The 22,549-nt window shown below is 41.7% G+C and overlaps 1 protein-coding gene across 3 annotated transcripts in view; it reads left to right on the forward strand.

Annotated features, from left to right (window-relative positions):
- Window positions 1–21,380, forward strand: part of LOC115206070 (immunoglobulin superfamily member 11-like) — a 112,034-nt gene extending 90,654 nt beyond the window's left edge. For all 3 annotated transcript variants that reach the window (XM_029772640.1, XM_029772641.1, XM_029772642.1), the window contains 6 exons: window positions 3,276–3,439; window positions 10,289–10,496; window positions 10,923–11,078; window positions 12,239–12,361; window positions 16,664–16,811; window positions 19,261–21,380. In XM_029772640.1, coding sequence (XP_029628500.1) covers window positions 3,276–3,439; window positions 10,289–10,496; window positions 10,923–11,078; window positions 12,239–12,361; window positions 16,664–16,811; window positions 19,261–19,786 — 1,325 coding nt within the window. In that variant the 3' untranslated portion in view covers window positions 19,787–21,380. The remainder of the gene's footprint in view (window positions 1–3,275; window positions 3,440–10,288; window positions 10,497–10,922; window positions 11,079–12,238; window positions 12,362–16,663; window positions 16,812–19,260) is intronic.
- The last annotated feature ends 1,169 nt before the right edge of the window (window positions 21,381–22,549 follow it).

The raw sequence follows: 22,549 nt of genomic DNA on the forward strand, positions 1-22,549 counted from the left end.
CATGTAGGTATGGTTAAAGTGACTATGCATATATGATGAACAGAGAGTAGCAGTAGCATAAAAAAGAGGGGTTGGCGGGTGATGGGTGGGACACAATGCAGATAGCCCGGTTAGCCAATGTGCGGGAGCACTGGTTGGTCGGGCCAATTGTGGTAGTATGTACATGAACGTATAGTTAAAGTGACTATGCATATTAGAGGTCGACCGATTATGCTTTTTCAACGCCGATACCGATTATTTGAGGATTTAAAAAAAGCCGATACCAATTAATCGGCCGATTTTGTATTTTTTTTTGTAATAATGACAATTACAACAATACTGAATGAACACTTATTTTAACTTAATATAATACATCAATAAAATCAATTTAGCCTCAAATAAATAATGAAACATGTTCAATTTGGTTTAAATAATGCAAAAACAAAGTGTTGGAGAAGAAAGTAAAAGTGCAATATGTGCCCTGTAAAAAAAACGTTTAAGTTCTTTGCTCAGAACATGAGAACATTTGAAATCTGGTGGTTCCTTTTAACATGAGTCTTCAATATTCCCAGGTAAGAAGTTTTAGGCTGTAGTTATTATAGGACTATTTCTCTCTATACCATTTGTATTTCATATACCTTTGACTATTGGATGTTCTTATAGGCACTTTAATATTGCCAGTGTAACAGTATAGCTTCCGTCCCTCTCCTCGCCCCTACCTGGGCTCGAACCAGGAACACATTGACAACAGCCACCCTCGAAGCATCACTACCCATCGCTCCACAAAAGCCGCGGCCCTTGCCGAGCAAGGGGAACAACTACTCCAAGTCTCAGAGTGAGTGACGTTTGAAACGCTATTAGCGCAAACCCCACTAACTAGCTAGCCATTTCACATCGGTTACACCAGCCTAATCTCGGGAGTTGATAGGCTTGAAGTCATAAACAGCTCAATGCTTGAAGCACAGCGAAGAGCTGCTGGCAAACGCACGAAAGTGCTGTTTGAATGAATGCTTACGAGCCTGCTGCTGCCTACCATCGCTCAGTCAGACTGCTCTATCAAATATCAAATCATAGACTTAATTATAAAATAATAACACACAGAAATACGAGCCTTAGGTCATTAATATGGTCGAATCCGGAAACGATCATTTCAAAAACAAAACGTTTATTCTTTCAGTGAAATACGGAACTGTTCCGTATTTTATCTAACGGATGGCATCCCTAAGTCTAAATATTGCTGTTACATTGTACAACCTTCAATGTTATGTCATAATTATGTACAATTCTGGCAAATTAATTACGGTCTTTGTTAGGAATAAATGGACTTCACACAGTTTGCAACGAGCCAGGTGGCCCAAACTGCTGCATATACCCTGACTGCTTGCAAGATAAGTGACACAATTTCCCTAATTATAAGAAATTCATGTTAGCCTGCAATATTAACTAAATATGCAGGTTTAAAAATGTATACTTGTGTATTGATTTTAAAGAAAGGCATTGATGTTTATGGTTAGGTACACATTGGTGCAACGACAGTGCTTTTTTCGCGAATGCGCTTGTTAAATCATCACCCGTTTGGCGAAGTAGGCTGTGATTCGATGAGAAATTAACAGGCACCTCATCAATTATATGCAATGCAGGACACGCTAGATAAACTAGTAATATCATCAACCATGTGTAGTTAACTAGTGATTATGTTAAGATTGATTGATTGTTTTTTATAAGATAAGTTTAATGCTAGCTAGCAACTTGCCTTGGCTTCTTGCTGCCCTCGCGTAACAGGTAGTCAGCCTGCCACGCAGGCTCCTCGTGGAGTGCAATGTAAGGCAGGTGGTTAGTTGGACTATTATCCGGAAGGTTGCAAAAACGAATCCGAGCTGAAAAGGTAAAAATCTGTCAGGCAGTTAACCCACCGCTTCTAGGCCGTCATAGAAAATAAGAAAGTGTTCTTAACTGACTTGCCTAGTTAAATAAAGGTGTACATTTTTTTTTACACATTACCGATTGTTATGAAAACTTGAAATCGGCACTAATTAATCGGCCATTCCGATTAATCGGTCGACCTCTAATGCATATAAGATAAACAGAGAGTAGCAGCAGCGTAAAAGAGGGGCGTAAAAGAGCAGCGTAAAAGAGATGTACTATATGATACAAAACAAAGGAAAAACACTTTTGTACTGCAATGGGCCTTTAAAACTCTGTTGCTAGCCTGTGTGGTACACTGTCTCTCAAGACGTGCTCACTGAGATTCTCGTGTTTCTCTCCTTCTGGAGCTTGGGCTCCGGGCTGAAGTGTTCTTGCCAGAGGAACAACGCGTAGGAAGTGATTTTAGTCAGACAAGGAAGGAGCAACGTGTCAGTGATAATAACGTGACAGCTGGCTACATGCATACTCCTACCTATACAATTGGTTTATGTCAGCATCATCATCCTGCATTATGGACTCAGGACATGCCAAATTTCTCTAAGTTGATTATGGGCATTGTGTTCCTCACTATGTCCAGATAAGATTACACCCACCGGACCTTGAACATAGATAGATACATTTTACGGTAGGATGTAACTCAATTGAGGCTTTAATATGTTTAGCAGCTCCAGAAATAGGTTGTTGTACAGCCCCCCCCCCCCCCATCTATCTATTTCATGACAGCTAAACAGGATACCGATTGGTTCATTTGGGATGATAGCAAACCGATCCTACTGTTCGTATAGATAGAGTTGGTGGCCTATAGAGGGTTGGCAAAAGTACACATGATATAGTCATTAGTATTCCTGCTTTTCTTGTATATGTTTAGTTTGATGTGATATTTCAAAATAGACTTGGATGTTTGTTTGGCTGTGGAGAACATTTTAAGGAGTAGCTCTGATATTACATTGTGTTTATTTTGCTGTGCAGATGGAAATGTTGAGATAGGGTTGGGTATGACGTTGTGCCATAAGATTAAACGTGACCTTTCGGTTTGAAATATACTGCATATCCATTTAGAGGTACATTATGCTGGAACTTTACTCTTCAACCATAGGAGATTTGAGAAACAATTATTGGACTTATGGAGTGACTGAAGTACTTTCTGCCCATGATTCACCAATAACTCCAAGAGCAGGGATCTCAGTGATATCTAGTTTAAATGAGTTAACCTTACTTTTAGGCTATATCAAAACAAAAGCATTTAAATGTTTTCGAGTATGACTTGCTGTTAAATATTTCAGATACAGGAAATGTCTCTATCCACAGTAAATTTTTACAGAAATGTTTCTATCCACCCACTAAATCTCTCGGTATGTTTTTCTCTGTAGTGAGTGTGAGGGCGTTGGATGTCACAGTGACCCAGAGCAGCATCCAGGTAGCCCGCGGCCAGGCGGCCATCTTGCCCTGCTCCTTCTCCACCAGCGCTGCCCTCAACAACCTCAACATTATCTGGATGGTCATCCCGCTGTCCAATGCCAACCAGCCCGAACAGGTAAACCTCCTCTAAACATGTTTATGTGATCTGCGTAGTCTGTGTGCCTCAAAACCGTGTTATCCCTTTGAACTAAAGCCTAGGCATTAGCTGTAGAAAGCTAACACGTCTTCAGGACTCAGACAAGGTTACCAGCCCATACACCACCATCACATCCTTCTCCACAGTTCCATACACCTACGCTCCCTCCCTAACCAACAAAATCTCTCAACACAACTTTATTGACATGCCAGACTGGTCACCTCAGTGAGGATTTGTGAATATACTGTACTGTTTTCCCATGGGACCCATATGAGTCACACTCGGGACAACAATCACACTGCACGCATCTGTGCCAGGCTACCCAGGTATTGTAGTGTTTGGAGTGTGGCGTATGGCACATACAGCACACGCCTGGCACACTGGACTAGTCCCTGTGAACATGAAGCATGTGCAGACTTTATCTATAGCCGAGCCAGAACCGGATGTAAGCGGCTGCTCCTGTATGCCCAAAGAAGGCCGCTGTTGTGTTGTAAGGCAATGAAACAAAGCACGCAGGTTTCTCCTGGCCCTTTGATTCGGTCTGATTTCCTCTCATCTGCAGCTGCAGGCGTCACAACCTCACCTGCCTCCAACACATTTAACCTCATCCACATAACATAATAATCTTATGCACTAATTAACCTGGAGCAGCTGTTCTCGCCACACACACAGGCACACATGCACACACACACTCAGATAAACACACGGATGAATGGGAGCACGCACACACATTCACACAATCAGGCAGACAAGCACACACATGCGTGGACACACACCACATACACACAGACACACGCACACACACAATGAGAAGTAATAACAGGGGTGTAACTTTGGTTTTAGAAGTGGGGGGGGCATAATTATATGTATATATTTATTCAGTCAGATAAACACTCCAAACAGCCTACCCGACCGCTCGGAGGCGTCTGCATGGTCCTAAAGCACAACGTTGCCTCGTTTTGTATCACATTCCAATGATAAAACTGGGTGTGACAAAAATGCAATTACAGAATGTAACTTTCACCGTCCCTGGTGAAAGTTGCGCCCCTGTGTAATAAACACACATACATGACACACACACACAGTGTAACCACACTCAGAAAAACATACTGTACATCGAGGTGCGTGCAACTGAAAAATACTTATCCAAATGTGCACACATGTGCACACACACGCACCATGCTCACACACCACACCTACACACACGGTTGCACAGGTATCTACATGCACACACACACACAGAGGCTGTTTTGACACAGTCAAACGCACAGATGGAGAGTGAATTGCTAACATCGAGCAATTGGCTGCCTTAACCTCCTTCACGCCTGTCTGAGCACCCTTTTGGTGTAAACGGCGAGGCTCGGGAAACATTGTGTCTGGATGATTCTAGCAGGAAGGAATTATTCCACCACATTCATTTGGTGACGTAGTCTCAGAGGAGTACAGATGTGCCGTGTGTATATGTGTGTGTGTGTGTGTGTGTGTGTGTGTGTGTGTGTGTGCGCACGCCACTTCAGGCTTTCAGGCACCACTACAAAAGGATGAAGACAGAGTCAGCTCTAGGCTCGCACGACAACACCTCATCAGAGCTACAGTACAGTATAGAAGGCACCTACATTCATCAACTTGGGTGAAGTAGTTTGAGTGCAGCACAAGCGTGTAAAATTGTCCACCTGTTACAATAGATATGTTTTGAACCAGAGTCAATACCAGTAGAATAACCAGTTGTAATTACCCGGTAACAAGCTAATAAATACATACAATTATGACCTAATGTACTTACCACTTCAGTTCGGTAAGTACTGTGTCATTGTCTGTAGTTGACATGCTTATTAAAAGGGTAGTTACAGAAGATATTCTCTAAGAGTAATAGTGGAATAGTACCAGTAATATAAAGTATTGCCGTAAACCATTACAACATTTCGTACGGGTGCAAGTTCAGTGAATGCTTCAAATAGAGAAACTTTGCCATTGTTTTTAGTTCTATCACAAGCGTGCTAGTACTGCTTCTTCATGTTGTCTGGTGGGCTGTCTGAAAAGTTCACTGTGGTTTGAGTGTACACCGCTGCCAGTGTTGCGACAGCACAAGGCCACTCTTTAGGAAATGGCTGTCATGAATGATTATGGTTCGAGCCATACACCATGGATCATTTCTGAAATGATCTCATGAATGTAAGTTTATGACGCACGCATCATTTCTTTAATCGAAAATAGGCAATTATGAAAAGGGTACAGTCATTTAAAGTCCAAAAGTTTTGTCACATGTGAAGTTTGATCACAGTGTTCCATTTTATATGATATAAAAATGATATGATTTATATTCATTTATATGATAAGTCTTTCTAAAAGAACCACAGGAGTGTTATCACTGGAAATGTCAGGCTTTGTGGGACCCCTACTTTGAGCAAATTACGAGTCTTTTGGGCGTCAATATTCTAATGTTGGGACCGGTATCCAATTTATGGACTGAAAGGAAACCTTTACAATGCACACTAACTCTTCCTCACATACCAGACATAGGCCTATGCATACTTGTTTGTTTATTAGTGCAGACTCTCTCTGACTGCTTCGTGTATTTGGTATCTTTTAGACCATCCCTGAGGTCATGAATAATATATAAATAAGTTGTTGATAGAGTTTAGTTCACCCAGCTTTAGATTAAACGTGAGAACATCAGTTGTGCTCCTCAAAGACCCAACACTTAGAAACCAACCTTTTAGGCTGACTGACGATCATATCCCTCTGCTCACTTTGCGAAGAGAGCTCTTCTAATTCTTCTGTTTGTTTATTCTAATCTTTCATGTTTAGCCTCAGATTAAAGGGGCAATCTGCAGTAGCTACATATACTTTGGGACGGATACAGTGCCTTCGGAAAGTATTCAGACCCTTTGCCTTTTTCCACATTTTGTTAGGTTACAGCCTTACTCTGAAAGTGATTACATTTTGTCCTCATCAACCTACAGTGGATCGTACTTTAAAAGTTGCTGCGTACTGCAGCACAGCTTGCACGGTGCCGCAGAATTCTATGGCACGTTATTTAAGTGTCGGCCATTTTTGACCATTAATGCTAGTTAGTGCTAGTTTGACCACCAGAGGACATCTTTGAGAAGGCATTTGATAGCCTTCAATAGTGGCTGTACTAGGGAATTTAAAAACTTTTTTGTAAGAACAAAGTATATGGGACTGATTTTAAGAAATGTTGTACACACAATACCCCATAATGACAAAGCAAAGACTAGTTTTTAGATTCTTTTGCTAATTTATTAATAATAGAAAACTGAAATATCACATTTACATAAGTATTCAGACCCTTTACTCAGTACTTTGTTGAAGCACCTTTGTCAGCGATTACAGCCTCGAGTCTTCTTGGGTATGACACTACTAGCTTGGCACACCTGTATTTGGGGAGTTTCTCCCATTCTTCTTTGCAGATCCTGTCAAGCTCTGTCAGGTTGGATGGGGAGTGTGGCTGAACAGCTATTTTTAAGTCTCTCCAGAGATGTTCAATTGGATTCAAGTCCGGGCTCTGGCTGGGCCACTCAAGGACATTCAGAGACTTGTCCCGAAGTCACTCCTGCATTGTCTTGGCTGTGTGCTTAGGATCATTGTCCAGTTGGAAGGTGAACCTTCGCCCCAGTCTGAGTTCCTGAGCGCTCTGGAGCAGATTTTCATCAAGGATCTCTCTGTACTTTGCTCAGTTCATCTTTGCCTCAATCCTGACTAGTCTCCCAGTCCCTGCTGCTGAAAAATATTCCCACAACATGATGCTGCCACCACCATTCTTCACTGTAGGGATGGTGCCAGGTTTCCTCCAGAAGTGATGCTTGACATTCAGGCCAAAGAGTTCAATCTTGGTTTCCTCAGAACAGAGAATCTTGTTTCTCATGTTCTGAGAGTCTTTAGTTGCACCTTTTGGCAAATTCCAAGCGGGCTGTCATGTGCTTTTACTGAGGAGTGGCTTCTGTCTGGCCACTCTACCATAAAGGCCTAATTGGTGGAGTGCTGCAAAGATGGTTATCCTTCTGGAATGGTCTCCCATCCCCACAGAGGAACTCTAGAGCTCTGTCAGAGAGACATTCGGGTTCTTGGTCACCTCCCTGACCAAGGCCCTTCTCCCCTGATTGCTCAATTTGGCCGAGCAGCCAGCTGTAGGAAGTGACTTGGTGGTTCCAAACTTATTCCATTTAAGAATGATGGAGGCCGGTGTGTTCTTGCGGTCCTTCAATGCTGCAGAAATGTTTTGGTACCCTTCCCCAGACCTGTGCATGGCACAATCCTGTCTCTACGGACAATTCCTTCGACCTCATGGCTTGATTTTTGCTCTGACATGCACTGTCATCTGTGGGACCTTATAAAGACCGGTATGTGCCTTTCCAAATCATGTCCAATCAATTGAATTTACCACAGGTGGACTCCAATCAAGTTTTATAAACATCTCAAGGATGATCAATGGAAACAGGATGCACCTGAGCTCAATTTCGAGTCTCATACTGTAGCAAAGGGTCTGAATACTTATGTAAATATGGTATTTTTGTTTTTAATACATTTGCAAAATTTCGAAAACCTGTTTTCGCTTTGCATTATGGGGTATTGTGTGTAGATTTCTGAGGAAATTGTTTTATTTCATCCATTTCAGAATAAGGCTAACGTAACAAAATGGGGAAAATGTCTTTCCGAAGTCACTGTATATATCGATGGATTCTTGAGGAATATCACTTAAATGCATCATGAGCTTAGTTCAACTCTTGTACTTCATCGGGACTCCAAATACAGTAGAAGCTTGTTTTAGTCCAATGTTTGTAAACAAAGTTTATGTAAACAAACACTATATAGCCTCAAAATATGGTTTAAACTATACATTTGATATCATGGATGGTCAATACTTGCATCCGTAGCTCTGTCTATGAATTTGAGAGTGGTTACATTTCTTTAGCCCCATCCCTCAGCTTTTTAGCGAAACAGTGGTGGGGAGGGTGCTTTGTTATTGTTTCAACTGCTGATTGCTGCTTTAAGCCCGATTGCATGCAGACGGTGAGGCCTGGTGTGAAATGAATCTGTCCATTCTCCTTTACTCCCTAATAAACCACTGCTGTATCCTGATGCTGGGTTTTATAGGAAGTATAGGAGATGATCCAGACCAGGGTCGTACACCCTAGGGTCCTATTCACTAGGCACGAAATGGAAGAAAATGGGCCGAAACTATCTGAACTTGCCCAATGAGAAACGCTCGTTTTCAACATTTTGCAACGTTTTGCTATACGTTGTGCCCGAATGAATACAACCCATGTCATGGCTGATGAGAATGTTGGGAGGGGGGTTTGTTCATTGGTTTACAGGCAGGGAGAGGGGATGGGATAGCAAGAAGAATATGGCAGTGGACATGGTCTTTGGGACCATGCCAGTTCTTACTAGGGATCACTGCCATTTGCACACTGGAGCGTTCAGCACTCAGGAAACTGCGGCGCCGCAATTTACATGGGGTTAAGCAGCAGGTTGTAGGGAGGGATGTAGGAAGAGACGGAGGGAGGAAGGGAGAGGGGAGAACATCACGCAGCGTTACTGAGATGGTTCTGTGAATCCCTGGGTCCTTTGAACAGAACAGTTCAATGGGTGTTTCAATCACCGCTGAATAGCCTCCCTGATTCCCCAGCATGCTTTTATGTGCCTGGCTGAAGGGTTAGGTGTTTTTTTTATTTAGAAGGTGCGCACAAATGACTGCTTCTATCAGAGTTCAAAGCAACAAACAGCTTTTGAACACCTCCGACTCTCAAACCTGCAGCTCAGAAGAGCTCAAATCAACAGGTTTCATTTCAATAGTACTTATATTTTTCTGGATGTTTTTCCACTTGGCATCACTTTACTGAGGAGAAATTGCATTGCAGATGAATTGACCATGTCAATGGGGCTAGGCTTCTTCATATTATTACCATAGTTACCATAGTTTGGTGTTTTAGTTCCTTGTTGTGTGTGATGGAAACAGTATGTTGACTATTGAGCTGTGCCCCTCTTTTTGCTCACAATTTTAAAGCTTGGAAGCTGCTCTTGAATTCATGTTTGTTGTAATTTAACATACTTGTATAGTTCAGGATATTTTTAAATGATCATATTCTGTGTATTATCATTCAAGAACATCTATGTTATACATGGATGGACCACCTTCCATCCTTTCAGTTGTCAAGCGATGCTTCGGTATATACTGCAACACTAGGTCGCCCTCTTGTGAAAGTTTATTGCACCTGCACTCTTTAGTATCCAGAATCCTCATCCACTCACTTGCCTGGCTGTTGATTCTCTGCTGTTTGTTTTTATTTAACTGTGGGATGAAGTATTGCATTTTAATTAACTTAATTAAACATTACTTGTTGAATTATCTCTAGTGTGTACCAGAGAGAGGTTTTTGAGTAACTTTCTACGATTACATTTAACCTCAGTGATTGTTTTTCCATTCACATTTAAGATACCGTCATACCCTTTATTTCCTCAAGATTAATCAATTCATTATGTTTGTACCTCAATATAAAGCTCGGCATCAATTGACATCTAGGTAATGCACTTTCCTCTGCTGACCCAGGATGGACACAGTTGGCCATAGTTTCATGAACTCACATCTGGATCTACAGTGGACAGAACATCTCTGATGTTCCATTGAAATAGAAGTGGTCATTCGCACATGCTAGAAAAATAACAGAAAGGCCTGCACATTGTACGTTCCTAATGACCACCTATTGACCATCATTTCGATCCATAGGATCTTTGTTAGGTCAAACTAATGATATTCCATAGAAACGGTGTGAGTGAATCTCTGCCTTTTTGTCTTTCTCATCTCAGGTGATCATCTACCAAGGTGGCCAAGTGTTCAGTCTAGCCAACCACTTAAATGGCCGGGTGGGCTTCGTGGCCACCATGCCGAGCACAAGTGCCTCTATCTTCATCAACAACACCCAGCTGTCAGACACGGGGACCTACCAGTGCCTGGTCAACAACCTCCCCGACAGAGGGGGGCGCAACATCGGGGTCATCGGCCTCACCGTGCTGGGTAAAACACACACTGCTGCATTAGAATTACAATTAAGGGGTTGCATACTATGCACATATAGCCTGGCAACTCTAACTTGACTACTGACCAGGCTACTGTGCATAGCCTACTGTGATAGAATGGATGCATTAAAAGTAGGAAGTGTAAACACATTGCATATTGTAAGAATTCTATTGTGTGACATTTATTGTGACAAATGAGTGTCCTAAGCTGGTTTAAAAGAGGACTCTTATAGCATGTTGGCACACCACAGTTCTGTTTGTGTATGCTATAAGAAAAATACCTGCTTTAGATAGGTGCATCTGTTAAATTACTCAAATGTAACGTAATGTGTGAGACCCAATGCCTCTTCAGGAGGCTAGGATCTGTCTGTGCTGATCGCTAATGTACTAACTACACCCATCTATCTCCTTTCGGTCTCTCCAGTGCCCCCGTCGGTGCCCTCGTGCCGTGTCCAGGGCACGCTGGACGTGGGCGCTGACATCATGCTGATGTGCAGCAGTGAGGAGGGGATTCCCACACCCAGCTACGCCTGGGTGAAACTGGAGTCGCTGCCCAAGCTGCCCCACACCGCCATGCAAGGTATTAAACCCCTGGCCATGGGCGTGCCCTTTTGCCCCACCTTCGCTGGTAAATCAACAAGTATCTTTGGTAACGTCACCGTGGCTTCCGCCCACCCGCCCCCAACTCTGCCCCTCAGGGTGCCACCACCCACCCTGGTCCAGTTCAGAGCCTGCATTCACAAAGCATCTCAAAGTAGGAGTGCTGATATAGGATTAGCTGGTCAACAGTTCCAGTCATTTTATTCATTATGATCTACAAGGCAAACTGATCCTAGATCACCACTCTACTCTGAGACGTTTTTTTTGAATACGGACCCAGTTTTGTGTGTGTGTGTGAGCCGTGCAGTGGCCTCTCCTCTCTCTCTCCAGCTGTGTCATCACAGCACAGTGTGATTCTTACCGTACTACACTACTGCTCACTTCAACACAAGGCTATCGTCCACAAGGACAAATCGGCTTAGGTTTCCTAAGGTTTCCTCACTCCTCTTCCTGCCTGTCTGTGTTGTTTTACACAGTAGATATCAACTGTACCAACACTGCCACCATGATATCTGTCTGCAAAACAGCCCATGTTACAGAGAAGAGGGTAGGGGTGAAATCTAGGCCAGTAATCTGGATTAAGTGTTTATGTGGTTTGTTCCAAGCTCCTATGGTAGCCTTTTCTTAAAGGCAGTAGTGTAATATAATGTAATACTCCATATATTATCAGACGTATGAACAACGGCACTGTAATTGGGTTTATATCAGCAAGGCACTGTATAATGTACAAAATATACACCAGACGTTTTACGGTAAGTGATTTGGTGCCCTCTATTGGGTTTTTGCCAGTAGTCCCAGTTACTGTACCTTATCCTAAAGCAAGTTGAATAATGCTGTTATTTAAAGTAACATATCTGCATAATACTAAATAAGATGTGCTCAACAATAATTTCAACTGCCTAAATTATTAGAAATGATTTTGGTTATTTAAATTATGTAAGTAATGTATGAATGTTTTGGAACACGTTACAAGCAAATGGTTACATGAATTATTAGTCCTAAAGGAATTTCATTCATATTTAATCCCAATGTATTTTAATTAGATGTTTTTGTGTCTTGTCTATTTGTTCGGAGATTGTGGATGGTGTTCCCCAGTGATGTTTTAACCCTAGACTGGCATGGTTTGTGTTTAAACCCCAGACCAGATGCAAGGGACCGTAACACTAAGGAACATCAGTACCAGTACCTCTGGTCTGTACCAGTGTACAGCCTCCAACGCCATCGCCAAGAGCACCTGTCTACTCAACCTGCAGGTTGTGGCACGTAAGTACCCAACATAATGATGACATAAGCATGGTTTTGTGCAGTACCACTCAGAATAAAACATTTTAAAAAACCCTATTGGAACTTATCAATGTTAAATCCTTGGACCTGACCTTAAAAATATAAATGTTATTGTTCAAAATGATTTCACTCTGGAAATACTCAAGGATTTATATTTTATTTTTTAATTTGTCATTTTTTTAAAGGGGTAGATCAGCTTTAATATTGCAGATAGACTGTGGCTTCTATCAAAGTAATTGTCTGCATAATTTCCAATACCGCATATATATTTTTTGTAAATATATACAGTACAAGTCAATAGTTTGGACACATCTACTCATTCAAGGGTTTCTTAATTTTTATTTTTTTCTACATTGTAGAATAATAGTGAAGACATCAAAACTATGAAATAACACCTATGGAATCATGTACACTACCGTTCAAAAGTTTGGTGTCACTTAGAAATGTCCTTGCTTTTGAAGGAAAAGCACATTTTTGTTGTCCATTAAAATAACATCAAATTGATCAGAAATACGGTGTAGACATTGTTAATGTTTTAGATGTCTATTGTAGATGGAAATGGCTTATTTTTAATGGAATATCTACATAAGCGTACAGAGGCCCACTTTCAGCAATCATCACTCCTGTGTTCCAATGGCACGTTGTGTTAGCTAATCAAAGTTTATCATTTTAAAAGGCTAATTGATCATTAGAAAACCTTGTTAAACAAATCAAATCAAAATATATTTTAGATTCTGGATTCTTCAAAGTAGCCAAACTTTGCCTTGATGACAGCTTTGCACACTCTTGGCATTCTCTCAACAAGCTTCATCTGGAAAGCTTTTCCAACAGTCTTGAAGGGGTTCCCACATATGCTGAGCACTTGTTGGCTGCTTGTCCTTCACTCCACAGTCCAACTCATCCTAAATCATCTCAACTGGGTTGAGTTCGGGTGATTGTGGATGCCAGGTCATCTGATGCAGCTCTCCATCACTCTCATTCTTGGTCAAATAGCCCTTACACAGCCTGGAGGTGTGTTTTGGGTCATTGTCCTGTTGAAAAACAAATGATAGCCCCACTAAGTGCAAACCAGATGGTGCTTGCCTACGGAGCTGTGAGGGGAACGGCACCTCCGTACCTTCAGGCTTTGATCAGGCCCTACACCCAAACAAGGGCACTGCGTTCATCCACCTCTGGCCTGCTCGCCTCCTTACCTCTGAGGAAGCACAGTTCCCGCTCAGCCCAGTCAAAACTGTTCGCTGCTCTGGCACCCCAATGGTGGAACAAGCTCCCTCACGACGCCAGGACAGCGGAGTCAATCACCACCTTCCGGAGACACCTGAAACCCCACCTCTTTAAGGAATACCTGGGATAGGATAAAGTAATCCTTCTAACCCCCCCCCCAAAAGATTTAGATGCACTATTGTAAAGTGGTTGTTCCACTCGATATCATAAGGTGAATGCACCAATTTGTAAGTCGCTCTGGATAAGAGCATCTGCTAAATGACTTAAATGTAAATGTAATGGCGTATCGCTGCAGAATGCTGTGGTAGCCATGCTGGTTAAGTGTGACTTAAATTCTAAATAAATCACTGACAGTGTCACCAGCAAAGCACCACCACACCATCACACCTTGTCCTCCATGCTTCAAGGTGGGAACCACACACGCAGAGATCATCCATTCACCTACTCTGCATCTCACTAAGACAGTGTTTGGAACCAAAAATCTCAAATTTGGATTCATCAGACCAAAGGACAGATTTCCACCAGTCTAATGTCCATTGCTCGTGTTTCTTGGCCAAAGCAAGTCTCTTCTTCTTATTGGTGGGATTTATTAGTGGTTTCTTTGCAACCTTTTGACCATGAAGGCCTGATTCATGCTCTGTCTCCTCTAAACAGCTGCTGTTGAGATGCATTTGTTACTTGAACTCTGAAGCATTTTTTGGGCTGCAATCTGAGGTGCAGTTAACTTTAAGGGATGTATCCTCTGCAGCAGAGGTAACTCTGGGTCTTCCTTTCCTGTGGCGGTCATCATGAGAGCCAGTTTCATCATAGCACTTGATGGTTTTTGCGACAGCGCTGCAAATTTTCCATATTGACTGACATTCATGTCTTTAGGTAATGATGGACTGTCTTTTCTCTTTACATATTTCAGCTGTTCTTGCCATAATATGGACTTGGTCTTTTACCAAATAAGGCTATCTTCTGTATACCACCCCTACCCTTGTCACATCACAACTGATTGGCTCAAACAAGGCACACCTTCTAATTGAAATGCATTCCAGGTGACTACCTCATGAAGCTGGTTGAGAGAATGCCAAGAGTATGCAAAGCTGTCATCAAGGCAAAGGGTGGCTAATTTGAAGAATCTAAAATATATTTTGATTTGTTTAACACTTTTTTGGTTACTACATGATTCCATATGTGTTATTTCATAGTTTTGATGTCTTCACTATTAATCTACTGTAATCATGTGCGCTGAGAGTTGGGAAGCAAGTTCAGGGAGTGAGTGTTTTTATAAAATAAATGGAACATAATACAAAACAAGAACCTCGAACAACGCACAGACAAGAAACAGAAACAATGACGCCTGGGGAAGTAACCAAAGGGAGTGACATATATAGGGTAGGTAATCAAGGAAGTGATGGAGTCCAGGTGAGTCTGACGACGTGCAGGTGTGCGTAATGATGGTGACAGGTGTGAGCCATATCGAGCAGCCTGGTGACCTAGAGGCCGGAGAGGGAGCACACGTGACATCTACAATGTAGAAAATAGTAAATATAAAGAAAACCCTTGAATGAGTAGGTGTGTCCAAACTTTTGACTGGTTCTGTATATATTTTTTTAAATGTTCTTTATTATTTTCCCCTAACCATACCACCCCTCCCCTAATTGGAGTAAATTAAGTGACAACAATAATTTCTCTTCCACTTCAGGCTTATACATACTACATACATTTCATGGACAGTACATTTTATATTAGTTATATTTTGTTTGTTTTTAGTCCTATCCTTCAGCTACTCCAGGAAAAGGTTGTTCTCACGCTCCCCCTCTCCCAATTCCACCCCTGCCAGTGGCTAGTAACACTGTCACCTGAGTTATTATACTGCTACTGCACTCGCCTGACCCTGCCTTAGAGTAGTCAGTCGCTGACACCAGTGGCAAATTTAGTGAGTGGCTCGTTTGGGGTTTGTGACTGTCAAGGAGTAAATGGCATGTCACCGGTTGTCACCAGCGCGGTAGCTGTGGCTGTGATGAGTGCTCTGACAGAGGCACAGGGGGCTGTCTGTATGTCTGTCAGGGAGGGGACCCACTATAGGATCAGGAGAGTGATCCTATAAAAATCGTTATCGCCACTCAGCAATCTGTTCAGCTGTCAACAACGACAGCATCATTCTCCCAGCGTATGTTGCAGCATGTATGATTTAACACCTTCCACTGTACTACTGTCTCTGATCTGTAGAACAAAATACTGACCTAAAGCGGCCCTCATAGTGGAAATGGCTAGTATTAATACACATTTCTGTTGTGGTTTTTAAAACTCACTAACAAATCGTTTTCTGATAAAAGCACAATGGTACAGGTATTATAGATATTATGGTTCAGATATTATGCTAAAATTCAAACATCATAATAGACATCCAAATGAAATCACACTTCAGTCCAATTAAATATTTCCTCCAATTCACTATGGTAGCATAATAGAGCCATTTGCATCCATGGATATATTCAATGCACTGTATTAACATAATTAGTGCAAGTAGCTTTGTTGGCACAAATGAAAAGTTGCCTGATCAAATAGACAGTGACCGCTGTGTGTATTTAACTCATTAAGAAATATTCACAGACAGCACAAACTCCCTGTGAACACAGCTTTTCTTCTCCATCCCTCCCTCCCTGTCCCCCTCTTCAAAGTGTTTACCTGGGGGGATGAGTGAGGACATCATTACAGGTCCTGGAGAACCATGGGGCATTTTGTTGGCGTTCCACCAAAGCTCCTCAATGTTTTATTCATGTCATAATGCGCCTGCAGCTTTGAGTGGCTTCATGCCACGAATGAATAGCTGTGTGTGCTGAGTTTCAGGAGCTAGCAGTATTGAAAGTAGCTGTTGTAGAGGCATGACTGGTCGTGTGTGATCTAGGTCCCGTTTCATTAGGGAAAACCGAGCAAAACGTTATGTATTGGAAAACAAGTGTTTCATAGTTGAGAGGTTCAGGTAGTTCCTTTTCTTCTGTTTTGTACTTAATGAACATGACCCCAGGACTTAGTCTCTCTTTCTCTCTCTCTCCCCTGGTCCTTCAGCCCAGCCCCAGAGTGTGGGTCTCATAGCTGGCACTATCGCCACGGGCGTGTTGGCTGTCATCATCTGCTCCCTACTGGTGCTGGTGACACTCTTCTACTGGAAGAACAAGAACAAATACGAGGAGGAGGAGATACCCAACGAGATCAGGTGGGTTTTCCATTGACTTCCTGCTTTCTTCCATTTCCCGCACCTCTCTGTCCATCTATAGCAACACACTAGTCTAAACATTAGACTCTGAACTCACCGTAACTGTTCTGGTGCTGTGCATTTGATAGGCTACATAGACTATGCCGTAGACAAGTGTTGAAAACGGAGATATACTGTATCTTTGAAATTGGATGATTACCCTTTTGAAGTTAGTTTTATCCATTTGTTAAGGTGTTCAAACTTTTCTTCATCACACCCCAATTTGTCATTTCAAATACTATGTGAATTCTCTGTCGCTTGTATTAATGGCCTGCTATTCTTCCTCTAAATTACTTCATAAATCAATTTGAAGATAAATCATTGTTGAAATGTTTCAGCTCTGAGCGAGTGGGATAACATCTGCCTCATTTGGGTGTTGATAATGTCCCTGAATATAAATGTGGTCTCAGTGTGGTGCCTCTGCACTTATACCACTGACAATTAAAACAAAATGTAAACAAAATGTATCAGGACCAAGCTGTGGAAGTGAATGTCACTCCTCATAGAGTGATAATAAGTTTAAGAATGTACCTCTTAAACCATATTTTTTTTCATTACAGTTTTAACCACTTGTCTTTATTTTATTTTGGCCATCCCAATCATTACAAGCACTATTCCGACTAATAGGATACCAGTATTGCATTTATAATATCATGAAACACAACAGGCCACTGTGGCTCATCTGAAGCCAGATGTAAATATGATCTCTCTGGCTAATGTAGGTGTGCCAGAAGGTGCCTCATACTGTATCTGTTTAACTATACATTTTTAAGATAAGTCATGCATATTGCATGTTCATTTAATAGACTGTCTCACTTAAATCCCTTTTTATATCAGAGACATCCACATCGGTATCAGGTGCACTAAGTTTCATCTGCGAAGAGAGAGTGTTCAAAACAGTGTTATATCTAATTAGTGGAGATCAAACACAAAACCTTCTTGAAAAAGTTTTTACATTAAACATTCGCAGTAAGGAACACTGACTGCTCAGACTGGTGTTGCAAATGGATTTGCCTATTTAAATGTTCATAACCTTGAAAGAAACAGGTTTTTTAAACCAATCCCACTATTTGCAATTATGAGTCCATTTCCGACTAGCGTTTTCATTAACAGCACAGTCAAACATGAAGAAGACAAAGAAGAAAACCCAGTCGGACTTAAGCTGCAGATTACTTCATAGGGCATTGACTAAACAGTCAGAACTGGAAGGGAAACCTAATTGTGTATTAAGATGAAATTTGGATGTTGCAACACACTTGTTAACGTAAAAGCACCAAATACGATGGCACGTTCCAATGGCACGTTGTGTTAGCTAAAAAAACAATTTTGCAATTATGTTAATACAGGTGAAAGTCCTCAACTGGCAGCTTCTTTAAATAGTATCTGGAAAACACCAGTCTCAACGTCAACAGTGAATTGGCAACTCCGGGATGCTGGCCTTCTAGGCAGAGTTGCAAAGAAAAAGCCATATCTCAGACTGGCCAATAAAAATAAAAGATTAAGGTGGGTAAAAGAACACAGACTCTGCCTAGAAGGCCAGCATCCCGGAGTTGCCTCTTCACTGTTGACGTTGAGACTGGTGTTTCGCGTTTACTATTTAATGAAGCTGCCAGTTGAGGACTTGTGAGGTGTCTGTTTCTCCAACTAGACACTCTAATGTACTTGTACTTGTCCTCTTGCTCAGCTGTGCACCGGGGCCTCCCACTCCTCTTTGTATTCTGGTTTGAGCCAGTTTGCGCTGCTCTGTGAAGGGTGTAGTTCACAGCGTTGTACGAGATCTTCAGTTTCTTCGCATTTTCTCACATGGAATTGACTTCATTTCTCAGAACAAGAATAGACTGATGAGTTTCAGAAGAAAGTTCTTTGTTTCTGGCCATTTTGAGCCTGTATTCGAACCCACAGATGCTGATGCTCCAGATCCTCAACTAGTCTAAAGGCAGCCAGTTTTATTGCTTCTTTAAATCAGGACAACAGTTTTTAGCTGTGCTAACAAAATTGCAAAAGGGTTTTCTAATGATCAATTAACCTTTTAAAATGATAAACTTGGATTAGCTAACACAACGTGCCATTGGAACACAGGAGTGATGGTTGCTGAAAGTGGGCCTCTGTACGCTTATGTAGATATTCCATTAAAAATCTGCCATTTCCAGCTACAATAGTCATTTACAACATTGACAATGTCTACACTGTATTTCTGATCAATTTGATGTTATTTTAATCTACAAAATGTTTAGCTTTTTTCACAAACAAGGACATTTCCAAGTGACCCCAAACCTTTGAACGGTAGTGTACGTCACATATGATGTTGATGGAAATAAGATTAAGAGTGACATACAACTTAAGAGATTGAGTTGGATATGAAAAACTGTTAACCCTATAGTGACCTCCCCGTGCCCTTTGTGCTTTACAGGGAGGACGACCTGCCCCCTAAGAGGTCGTCTTCAGTGAAAGCGTTTCACGCCGACGCCTCATCCTCTGAGAACGACACCCTGACGTCCACCAACACCTACAACAGCCGGTATTGGCACAACCCCAAGCCCAACTACGACACCAACTCCTACACCCGCTACAATGGCGACACGCGCCAGACGTTTTCTACGGGGCAGGCGGGTCACACAGGTCAAACTGGGGGACATGCAGCGCACACAGGACACGGGACGCTAGCTCCGCCGGGCTCCGCCCCCCTGGCCCGCCAGGCCTACTCCAATGGTAGCCACACCCTCCCCCCACCTAAGACTCTGGTGGTCACCACCAACTCCGCCCCCTCCCCTCCCACCATGGTGCGCAGCAATGGCTCAGTGAGCCTGAAGCCCGTGACGGTGGCATCGCATGGCGGGTACACGCACTCGTACGCCGTAAGCCAGGCCACGCTGGAGCGCATGGGCGCCGTGCCCGTCATGGTGCCAGCCCAGAGCAGAGCAGGCTCTCTGGTCTAAAGTAAACTGTTACTAGGCTGAACCAGCCTGCCTCCCCACTTCTCTGATTCTCCCTTTTTAACTCATAAACAGGATTTTACAATACCGACTTCATCTAATGCCAACGTCTCCAAGTACAGGACCCCGTTTAAAAGCAGCTCCAGGTGTTCTATTCCTATTGGTTGGTTTTGTATGTCTTCTTTGGTGTGGTTGTCTCTCACTGGTTCCTTGGATTAAATGGCTGTAACCAGTGGGATTATCGCACAAAAGTTACACATAATCTTCAGACTTCTTAGGTGATTGTGGCTGTGGGACTTGGAGTCATCACGACAGTGAGCATTACCCGTTTAATCTCTGTTTTAACCACATCTAGACACTCCGAATCCTGCAAGTCCCAGGGAGAGGCATCCGATCGTGCATGTATATTCCATTGAAAACTAACAACCAGATTCTTGCTATTATTTCATATCACTCAGCTATTGCGGTGATATTAATTGTTTCGTATCTTAAAAAATGACAGATGTTCTTTGATTCACTGCAGTGGTCTTACATGAACAGAACCATGGCGGTGGAAATGGCCTTAGAAGAGCAGAGAGTTACGGAAGGGATTTCTGCTGAAGTACCAAATAGCAGAGACAACAGAATGGCACAACACAGTAGGCTGGTCCCGTAACTGGACAGGGGTTTTCTGATTCTGTCCATTAGTTCCAACTTCAACATGTTCATTTGTTTTTGCACAGTAGCACACTTTCATCACCAACTCCTCTGAAGAAATGTCTTATTACAGAACGGTCTTACTGAATGCATCCCCTTACCTCTACAGTGTTACGAATGGGAGAGATATACTGTAGCCTCTCCAGCGCAAACTTGTAAGGGTTCAGCATTTATATTGATTAGGTCCAGTATTGATAACTATGGTCTTACCTCAAGATTCTATTATATATTAAAAAAAAAATCCCTGAAACTTGAATCTGCAGTTTGAGATGTACTGACAGTGTTTATGGAAGTATGTGCTATTGTAAACATGCTGCTGATTCGTTTTAACAAAATCCAAATCTCACATCAGTGCTGCTTTGACAATAAAACATAGGTGGCATCTTATTTGATACATCCTTTCTAAGAAAAATTAGATTTAAGGGGATTTCCCTTGAGAATGCTAATAATTACTGTTTTGTACCTACTGTAAATATTGTAACTACTGGTAGGCTTGGTTGTGAATTGAAAAGAAATACTTTTATTTCCAATGGATGCATATTTTACAACTCGTGTGTCTTAATATAAGAGGTCTATTCATTTCTGTTAACAGACACTGAACTGTGTTTTGTAGACTCTTGTCTTGCATTTGTTACAACTAGGAGTCCTCTGTGGGTGCAGCTGCAAGTTTGGGCAGTGCAATTCATACAAAATGGCAAAGTATCACAGAAACCTGTATACTAAAATGACTGTCTGCATCTCTTGATAGTAATAATAATAATAATGTAACCCTAGTGTAAACAAATGTATACTCTACCAATTGTTTTCCAGGGCAGTTTGATTTTTTTACAGCTCCAAAATTCCAGCACTAAATATCCACAATGATAGTTGAAAATAAAGTGAATACCACCTGTATGAAATATCTAGGTTTGTTCCAGCAGTGTTATAAAGTGTTGCTATTGAGGTAAGAATCAGAGCGTTTCGGAGGGCCATATTTTTTGACAGTTTTTAGACCTGAAACTGCTGATTTATGTTTTATGTGAATTTTACAATAATATCTATCCTGCTCTTTGCATCGAAAGTCCTATTAATATTCAACTTAATCTTTCACTTGAAAGACAATATTGATATTGTGTGATATTCAATTTAAAAAAAATGTACTATTCATTTTAGGGTAACCAAAAAGATACTTCACTGTTGAGAAAAAGCGTCTCCTGTATTTGGTGTCAGGATCTTTCTCGTTCAGTCTCTACGTATACTGTACTCAATGATAGCTGTGTTCTCTACAGTATGAATTCGGCCATTCAATGTGCTCAAGCTGAGCGTTATTGAAGTTCATTGAAATATGCCCCAGTAAGAATCCATTAGATGTATTCAATTAAACCTCAAGTAAATCAATAAGGATGGTAAGCGGAACTTTCTGTCCTGAAGCAATAAAGACCAACCAGGTGAACCACATTAGGAGGACTTGTTGATGTACAAGATCTTTATCAAACTGTTCCTTTTCTCACACACTCAGCTCATTGGCTGAGGTCCCTGCTCATTGGCTTATGTGTTATGTCTCATTCCATCTGTCAGGGAACCAAGATTATATTCATAACTTAATAATTCAAAAAATATTGCTTAATTTTAGCTCAAATCGGCCATGACTAAAACACTGTTGGGTATGATCAGGTAATACTCACAACTTTGGAGAGTATTCTTTGTGTATGTTTGGCATTCAGAGACTTGTTTCAACATCAGAGTGCATCCATATGATTTATGTATGTACTCTTATGTACAGTGCCTTCAGAAAGTATGCATACCCTTTGACTTATTCCACATTTTGTTGTGTTACAGCCTGAATTTATTGAAAAGGAAATACAGAAATATCTCATTTACATACTGTATGTATTCACGCCCCTGAGTCAATACATGTTAGAATCACCTTTGGCAGTGTTTACAGCTGTCAGACTTTCTGGGTAAGTCTCCAAGAGCTTTGCACACCTGGATAGTACAATATTTGAACATTATTCTTTTCAAAGTTCTTCAAGCTGGTTGTTGATCACAGCTAGACAGCCATTTTCAAGTCTTGCCATAGATGTTCAAGCT

This window comes from Salmo trutta, chromosome 13 (assembly GCF_901001165.1).
Source record: "Salmo trutta chromosome 13, fSalTru1.1, whole genome shotgun sequence".
Classification (NCBI taxonomy): domain Eukaryota; kingdom Metazoa; phylum Chordata; class Actinopteri; order Salmoniformes; family Salmonidae; genus Salmo; species Salmo trutta.